Below are 9,680 nucleotides of genomic sequence, written 5' to 3' on the forward strand. Positions count from 1 at the left end.
CAGGTAGAGAGAGAGTGACATCAACACATGACAGGTAGAGAGAGAGTGACATCAACACATGACAGGTAGAGAGAGAGTGACATCAACACATGACAGGTAGAGAGAGAGTGACATCAACACATGACAGGTAGAGAGAGAGTGACATCAACACATGACAGGTAGAGAGAGAGTGACATCAACACATGACAGGTAGAGAGAGAGTGACATCAACACATGACAGGTAGGGAGAGAGTGACATCAACACATGACAGGTAGGGAGAGAGTGACATCAACACATGACAGGTAGGGAGAGAGTGACATCAACACATGACAGGTAGGGAGAGAGTGACATCAACACATGACAGGTAGAGAGAGAGTGACATCAACACATGACAGGTAGAGAGAGAGTGACATCAACACATGACAGGTAGAGAGAGAGTGACATCAACACATGACAGGTAGAGAGAGAGTGACATCAACACATGACAGGTAGAGAGAGAGTGACATCAACACATGACAGGTAGAGAGAGAGTGACATCAACACATGACAGGTAGAGAGAGAGTGACATCAACACATGACAGGTAGAGAGAGAGTGACATCAACACATGACAGGTAGAGAGAGAGTGACATCAACACATGACAGGTAGAGAGAGAGTGACATCAACACATGACAGGTAGAGAGAGAGTGACATCAACACATGACAGGTAGAGAGAGAGTGACATCAACACATGACAGGTAGAGAGAGAGTGACATCAACACATGACAGGTAGAGAGAGAGTGACATCAACACATGACAGGTAGAGAGAGAGTGACATCAACACATGACAGGTAGAGAGAGAATGACATCAACACATGACAGGTAGAGAGAGAGTGACATCAACACATGACAGGTAGAGAGAGAGTGACATCAACACATGACAGGTAGAGAGAGAGAGAGTGACATCAACACATGACAGGTAGAGAGAGAGAGTGTGACATCAACACATGACAGGTAGAGAGAGAGAGTGTGACATCAACACATGATAGGTAGAGAGAGAGAGTGTGACATCAACACATGACAGGTAGAGAGAGAGAGTGTGACATCAACACATGACAGGTAGAGAGAGAGAGAGAGTGACATCAACACATGACAGGTAGAGAGAGAGAGAGAGTGACATCAACACATGACAGGTAGAGAGAGAGAGAGAGTGACATCAACACATGACAGGTAGAGAGAGAGAGAGAGTGACATCAACACATGACAGGTAGAGAGAGAGAGAGTGACAACACATGACAGGTAGAGAGAGAGAGTGACAACACATGACAGGTAGAGAGAGAGAGAGTGACAACACATGACAGGTAGAGAGAGAGAGAGTGACAACACATGACAGGTAGAGAGAGAGAGAGTGACAACACATGACAGGTAGAGAGAGAGAGAGAGAGTGACATCAACACATGACAGGTAGAGAGAGAGAGAGAGTGATATCAACACATGACAGGTAGAGAGAGAGAGTGATATCAACACATGACAGGTAGAGAGAGAGAGTGATATCAACACATGACAGGTAGAGAGAGTGATATCAACACATGACAGGTAGAGAGAGTGATATCAACACATGACAGGTAGAGAGAGTGATATCAACACATGACAGGTAGAGAGAGTGATATCAACACATGACAGGTAGAGAGAGAGAGTGATATCAACACATGACAGGTAGAGAGAGAGAGAGTGATATCAACACATGACAGGTAGAGAGAGAGAGAGTGATATCAACACATGACAGGTAGAGAGAGAGAGAGAGAGTGATATCAACACATGACAGGTAGAGAGAGAGAGTGATATCAACACATGACAGGTAGAGAGAGAGAGTGTGACATCAACACATGACAGGTAGAGAGAGAGAGTGTGACATCAACACATGACAGGTAGAGAGAGAGAGTGTGACATCAACACATGACAGGTAGAGAGAGAGAGTGTGACATCAACACCTGACAGGTAGAGAGAGAGAGTGTGACATCAACACCTGACAGGTAGAGAGAGAGAGAGTGACATCAACACATGACAGGTAGAGAGAGAGAGAGTGACATCAACACATGACAGGTAGAGAGAGAGAGAGAGAGTGACATCAACACATGACAGGTAGAGAGAGAGAGAGAGAGTGACATCAACACATGACAGGTAGAGAGAGAGAGAGTGACATCAACACATGACAGGTAGAGAGAGAGAGAGTGACATCAACACATGACAGGTAGAGAGAGAGAGAGTGACATCAACACATGACAGGTAGAGAGAGATTTCAATATATGATAGGTGAAAAGAGAGAGGTCAATGTATTTAAGACAGAGAGAGAGAAAGAGTGAGGTGTTATATATATATATATATATATATATGAGACAGAATCAACCATTATATATAGAAAAAGAGAAAGACACTTGTAATAGACATAATGGAGTCACACATAATAGAAAGACACACACGTAATAGACACACAAAGTACAGAGACATACGTATAATAAAGAGACACATAATATATACATAATAGAGACACACATAATACATACATAATAGAGACACACATAATATAGAGGGACACACACCAACATAATATAGAGAGACACACACCAACATAATATAGAGAGACACACACCCACATAATATAGAGAGACACACACCCACATAATATAGAGAGACACACACCCACATAATAGATACACGCATAACAGACACACACATTTAAAATACAACATACACACACATTTAAGATGTGTAGACACAAAATTGAAAGAGACATACACAAAACAGAAAAAGACACAAAACAGAAAAAGACACATATAATAGAAAGATGTATAAAAAGAGGAACATATACATGAAATGGAGAAATACATTGGGATGAGAGAAAGAGTTTATTTTATGTTCCATATTTTTTTTTTCATCGTGATATGTTATCACACCCATTAAGAGGATAGATTTTTTTTATTCCTTATTTCTTACATACAAAAAATAACTACATTTAATTCGTAAAAATAATCGTAAAATACGTTTAAAATTTTTTTGTTTCAAATTTAAATTGTTTTCTTTTATGTGCTGTGGTGTGGGTGGAAGATGGACAACATTCAACATAAGTATACATCAGTCATCAATAGGAGAGGGGCTATAAACTCGTTAGAATCTATTAAGTCATTCATTAAAGCACAGTGGATTTTGGTAGAAGCAGACCCTATACATTTGAGGTGTACAAAAGAAAAAGAAAAGGATACAAAAATGAAAACGACCATAAGAGACAGAAGATAATAAAAAAAGTAGAATTTAAAAATATTTTGAAGTAAAATTAATATATATATATATATATATATATATATATATATACACATACACACACACACACACAATGCATAACTTGAAAAAATATTAATATTTTAAATAAAAAAAAAACTTGTTACAGTTTGCTGATGTTTTTAAAAATACTTAAAAACTTATTTTTTTGTGAACAGATAATTAGAATAAAGGAAGGTTTATAAATACATTGCTAGAAGAGAGTGCATAGCAATTAAAGTGATTACATGGAAAAATTATATTTAAAATTAAAAATTTTAAATTGGGGGACAGAAATAAAAAATTAGAAAATGCCCCATCTCTATTTAGAATGATGTAACCTGTCTCTCTCTCATATATAATTTAATAATCCTCTCTGCAAATGTATAATATATATATATATATATATATATATATATATATATATATATATATATATATTATACATTTGCAGAGAGGATTATTAAAAAGGGGGAGGGAAAATAGAGTGGAAGGAAAAAGGAAAGATTAAAAAAAAGAGTAATAACGGACAAAGAGGAAAAGAGAGGAAACAGAGAAGAAATAAAGAGAGAAAGCAGAGGGAGAGGAAAGACACAAAAGAGGGAGAAAAATAGAAAAGAGAAAGAGGAAAATAAAAAGGATGAAACAGGGGGAGGAACAGAAGGGAAGAAACGAGGGGAAGGTAGAGAACGAGGGAGAATAGCATGATGAAGATAAAGGGGGAGAATGGGGAGGAAGAAAGATAAAGTGGAGGGGGGAAGGAAGAGACAGGAAAAAACGGGAGGGGAGAAGAGGAACGAGAAAACGGGGGGGGGGAAGAAAGAGAAACGAGAAAACGGGGGGGGGGAAGAAAGAGAAACGAGAAAACGGGGGGGGGAAGAAAGAGAAACGAGAAAAGGGGGGGGGAAGAAAGAAACGAGAAAACGGGGGGGGGGGGGAAGAAAGAAACGAGAAAACGGGGGGGGGAAGAAAGAAACGAGAAAACGGGGGGGGGGGAAGAAAGAAACGAGAAAACGGGGGGGGGAAGAAAGAAACGAGAAAACGGGGGGGGGGGGGGAGAAAGAGAAACGAGAAAACGGGGGGGGGAAGAAAGAGAAACGAGAAAACGGGGGGGGGGGGAAGAAAGAGAAACGAGAAAACGGGGGGGGGGGGGGGAAGAAAGAGAAACGAGAAAACGGGGGGGGGGAAGAAAGAGAAACGAGAAAACGGGGGGGGGGGAAGAAAGAGAAACGAGAAAACGGGGGGGGGGAGAAAGAGAAACGAGAAAACGGGGGGGGGGGGAGAAAGAGAAACGAGAAAACGGGGGGGGGAAGAAAGAGAAACGAGAAAACGGGGGGGGGGAAGAAAGAGAAACGAGAAAACGGGGGGGGAAGAAAGAGAAACGAGAAAACGGGGGGGGGAAGAAAAAGGAACGAGAAAATGGGGGGGGGAAGAAAGAGAAACGAGAAAACGGGGGGGGGGAAGAAAGAGAAACGAGAAAACGAGGGGAGGGGGAAAAAAGAGAAACGAGAAAACGAGGGGAGGGGGAAAAAAGAGAAACGAGAAAACGAGGGGAGGGGGAAGAAAGAGAAACGAGAAAACGGGGGGGGGGGGGGGAGAAGGAAGAGAAACGAGAAAACGGGGGGGGGGAGAAGGAAGAGAAACGAGAAAACGGGGGGGGGAGAAGGAAGAGAAACGAGAAAACGGGGGGGGAGAGGGAAGAGAAACGAGAAAACGGGGGGGGAGAGGGAAGAGAAACGAGAAAACGGGGGGGGGGAGAGGGAAGAGAAACGAGAAAACGGGGGGGGAGAGGGAAGAGAAACGAGAAAACGGGGTGGGGGAGAAGGAAGAGAAACGAGAAAACGGGGTGGGGGAGAAGGAAGAGAAACGAGAAAACGGGGTGGGGGAGAAGGAAGAGAAACGAGAAAACGGGGTGGGGGAGAAGGAAGAGAAACGAGAAAACGGGGTGGGGAGAAGGAAGAGAAACGAGAAAACGGGGTGGGGGAGAAGGAAGAGAAACGAGAAAACGGGGTGGGGGAGAAGGAAGAGAAACGAGAAAACGGGGTGGGAAAGAAAGAGAAACGAGAAAACGGGGGGAAAGAAAGAGAAACGAGAAAACGGGGGGGAAAGAAAGAGAAACGAGAAAACGGGGGGGAAAGAAAGAGAAACGAGAAAATGGGGGGGGAAAGAAAGAGAAACGAGAAAACGGGGGGGAAAGAAAGAGAAACGAGAAAACGGGGGGGAAAGAAAGAGAAACGAGAAAACGGGGGGGGAGAAGAAAGAGAAACGAGAAAACGGGGGGGGGAGAAGGAAGAGAAACGAGAAAACGGGGGGGTGGGGAGAAGGAAGAGAAACGAGAAAACGGGGGGGGGGAGAAGGAAGAGAAACGAGAAAACGGGGGGGGGGAGAAGGAAGAGAAACGAGAAAACGGGGGGGGAGAAGGAAGAGAAACGAGAAAACGGGGGGGGAGAAGGAAGAGAAACGAGAAAACGGGGGGGAGAAGGAAGAGAAACGAGAAAACGGGGGGGGAGAAGGAAGAGAAACGAGAAAACGGGGGGGGAGAAGGAAGAGAAACGAGAAAACGGGGGGGAGAAGGAAGAGAAACGAGAAAACGGGGGGGAGAAGGAAGAGAAACGAGAAAACGGGGGGGGAGAAGGAAGAGAAACGAGAAAACGGGGGGGGGAGAAGGAAGAGAAACGAGAAAACGGGGGGGAGAAGGAAGAGAAACGAGAAAACGGGGGGGAGAAGGAAGAGAAACGAGAAAACGGGGGGGAGAAGGAAGAGAAACGAGAAAACGGGGGGGAGAAGGAAGAGAAACGAGAAAACGGGGGGGAGAAGGAAGAGAAACGAGAAAACGGGGGGGAGAAGGAAGAGAAACGAGAAAACGGGGGGGGGGGGAAGGAAGAGAAACGAGAAAACGGGGGGGGGAAGGAGGAAGAGAAACGAGAAAACGGGGGGGAAGGAGGAAGAGAAACGAGAAAACGGGGGGGAAGGAGGAAGAGAAACGAGAAAACGGGGGGGAAGGAGGAAGAGAAACGAGAAAACGGGGGGGAAGGAGGAAGAGAAACGAGAAAACGGGGGGGAAGGAGGAAGAGAAACGAGAAAACGGGGGGGAAGGAGGAAGAGAAACGAGAAAACGGGGGGGAAGGAGGAAGAGAAACGAGAAAACGTGGGGGAAGGAGGAAGAGAAACGAGAAAACGGGGGGGGAAGGAGGAAGAGAAACGAGAAAACGGAGGGGGAAGGAGGAAGAGAAACGAGAAAATGGGGGGAAGGAGGAAGAGAAACGAGAAAACGGGGGGAAGGAGGAGGAGAAACGAGAAAACGGTGGAAGGAAGAGAAAGGAGGTAACGGAGAAAAAATGGGGCACAAGATGAAGGAGGGGCGAAAAATGGGGGACAAGATGAAGGAGGGGCGAAAAATGGGGGACAAGATGAAGGAGGGGCGAAAAATGGGGGACAAGATGAAGGAGGGGCGAAAAATGGGGGACAAGATGAAGGAGGGGCGAAAAATGGGGGACAAGATGAAGGAGGGGCGAAAAATGGGGGACAAGATGAAGGAGGGGCGAAAAATGGGGGACAAGATGAAGGAGGGGCGAAAAATGGGGGACAAGATGAAGGAGGGGCGAAAAATGGGGGACAAGATGAAGGAGGGGCGAAAAATGGGGGACAAGATGAAGGAGGGGCGAAAAATGGGGGACAAGATGAAGGAGGGGCGAAAAATGGGGGACAAGATGAAGGAGGGGCGAAAAATGGAGGACAAGATGAAGGAGGGGCGAAAAATGGAGGACAAGATGAAGGAGGGGCGAAAAATGGAGGGCAAGATGAAGGAGGGGCGAAAAATGGGGAACAAGATGAAGGAGGGGCGAAAAATGGGGAACAAGAGGAAAGAGGGGCGAAAAATGGGGAACAAGAGGAAAGATGGGCGAAAAATGGGGAACAAGAGGAAAGAGGGGCGAAAATGGGGAACAAGAGGAAGGAGGGGGAGGGGAATGGGGAACAAGATGAAGGGGGAGGGGAATGGGGAACAAGATGAAGGGGGAGGGGAATGGGGAACAAGATGAAGGGGGAGGGGAATGGGGAACAAGATGAAGGGGGAGGGGAATGGGGGAACAAGATGAAGGGGGAGGGAAATGGGGAACAAGATGAAGGGGGAGGGAAATGGGGAACAAGATGAAGGGGGAGGGAAATGGGGAACAAGATGAAGGGGGAGGGGAATGGGGAACAAGATGAAGGGCAATAACAGGAGGCGGACGGAGACAGAGGGGGGAAACAGGAGGCGAACGGAGAGAGGGGGGGAAACAGGAGGCGGACGGAGAGAGGGGGGGAAACAGGAGGCGGACGGAGAGAGGGGGGGAAACCAGGAGGCGGACGGAGAGAGGGGGGGAAACAGGAGGCGGACGGAGAGAAGGGGGGGAAACAGGAGGCGGACGGAGAGAGGGGGGGGAAACAGGAGGCGGACGGAGAGAGGGGGGGAAACAGGAGGCGGACGGAGAGAGGGGGGGAAACAGGAGGCGGACGGAGAGAGGGGGGGAAACAGGAGGCGGACGGAGAGAGGGGGGGAAACAGGAGGCGGACGGAGAGAGGGGGGGAAACAGGAGGCGGACGGAGAGAGGGGGGAAACAGGAGGCGGACGGAGAGAGGGGGGAAACAGGAGGCGGACGGAGAGAGGGGGAAACAGGAGGCGGACGGAGAGAGGGGGGAAACAGGAGGCGGACGGAGAGAGGGGGGAAACAGGAGGCGGACGGAGAGGGGGGAAACAGGAGACGGATGGAGAGGGGGGAAACAGGAGACGGAGAGGGGGGGGAAATGAGAGGGGAGAAACAAAGAAATGTGGAGAAAAAAGAGGGAGAAATAAATGAGAAGTGAGAAAAAGGGGAAAGCAAAGAACGAGGAGCGAAGAAGCGAAAATAAATGACGGAAAGATATTAGAGAGATATCCGAAAGAAAAAGGAGACACATGGAAAGAGAGAAATAGAACAGAAAAGGAAAAAAAACATACAAAAAGAAAGCGGTATTTAATGCGGTATAACAACGTTCTAACGACGACATGAAGAGGAATTACATATGTATTATAATAATATTGCACACCAAAAACAATTATTATAATGCTACTTAAATTTATGTTTACACTTTTGTAGAAGAGGTGGATGACCATTTAAATTCTTTTTTTTTTTTATAACCTGAAATAGAACTGTGACATTATATATATATATATATATATATATATATATAATAAATATTGTATTGTGTGTGTGTGTGTGTTGTGTGTGTGTGTGTACACAAATAAGCATGTGATCATTCTTATAAACACATTCCGACATGTGTAAATGTGTAAACGCAGAATAGACGAGTAAAGGGGTAGGAGAAGGTGATTGAACAATGGATGTAAGTATGCTCAGAATAATTAACAAATACCCTCCGATGAAAGGTAAGAGAAAACAGTTTAAGTTTAAAATGATAAGTAGGCAAAATTTATATAATAATATATATATATATATATATATATATATATATACACACACACTAGTTCATTTTTAAATAAAATTTTAAAATATTGAAACTTTTTTTTCGAATATTGATTTCTATTCGAACCGATCTAATATATATATATATATATATATATATATATATATATATATATGTGTGTGTGTGTGTGAGCGAGAGATTTCGTGTTATAGAATAAAAAATATAGTGCTCAATTACTCGTCCAAGAGCATGTATAATAATTACATTTTAATTTATATTATACATTCGTTTGATCTTCCATCGATACCTGCAGTTTCACGGTAACTTTCAAAACTCAGACCGCAGAGCTAAAGATACCAAATGTAGCTGATTTTTCGTTTTGATAGTTTAATCCACTATATTATAATATGAAAATCAATTTCTGAAAATCAGCAGAGATGAACCGATCTAAGGAGACCTTGCATCTATAAACAGATCAATAACCTTTCAACTGTGGCTGTATAACAATAATAATTGGATTATTATCTTTACATTTTATTACAGTTCCATGGTCTATACAATCCGCGGAAGCGTCCTCATCAATCTGAAAGTTTTATAGATTTTAATACAAATTGAAACTCCGGTGAAAGTATACGAATAGTTAACAAAGCACCCAGTCCTCGTCATGCTAAGATTGGGTTTCTACATATAAAATTATTTAGAAACCCATTCTTTACAAGACGGGGGAAGGGCTTTGTTAACAATTCTATTCTAAACCAAAAACTCATTTGTTATTCAAATATCTAAAAATAAAACGTAAGAGATTAATACATTACTGATAGCTGGATGAACAATGAAACTGCAGTAAATTGTTCAGATAAGCAATATTGATAATTGTGTGTAATATATATATATATAAGTTATTAAAATATATGGCAATTAAACTACACCATATATTTTCAAACTTACCTAGCTCTACTAGC

At 44.0% G+C, this 9,680-nt stretch overlaps 2 protein-coding genes across 15 annotated transcripts in view; one reads left to right on the forward strand and one right to left on the reverse strand.

The window, feature by feature from the left end:
• Window positions 1-9,680, reverse strand: part of LOC145259180 (solute carrier family 4 member 11-like) — a 533,927-nt gene that overhangs the window by 299,017 nt on the left and 225,230 nt on the right. The window lies entirely within an intron of this gene.
• The window catches only part of LOC145259183 (uncharacterized), a 375,138-nt gene continuing 374,039 nt past the window's right edge, over window positions 8,582-9,680 (forward strand). Inside the window, exon 1 of one of the 2 annotated variants that reach the window (XR_013864138.1) lies at window positions 8,582-8,680. Coding sequence is in view for 1 of the 2 variants with exons in the window: in XM_080116955.1 (XP_079973081.1) it covers window positions 8,632-8,680 (49 nt within the window). In the remaining variant the exon portion in view is untranslated. The remainder of the gene's footprint in view (window positions 8,681-9,680) is intronic. The other variant, XM_080116955.1, reaches the window with a different exon arrangement.

The sequence above is a fragment of the Euprymna scolopes genome, chromosome 34, assembly GCF_053919585.1.
Source record: "Euprymna scolopes isolate OS-2025 chromosome 34, ASM5391958v1, whole genome shotgun sequence".
NCBI classification, from domain to species: domain Eukaryota; kingdom Metazoa; phylum Mollusca; class Cephalopoda; order Sepiida; family Sepiolidae; genus Euprymna; species Euprymna scolopes.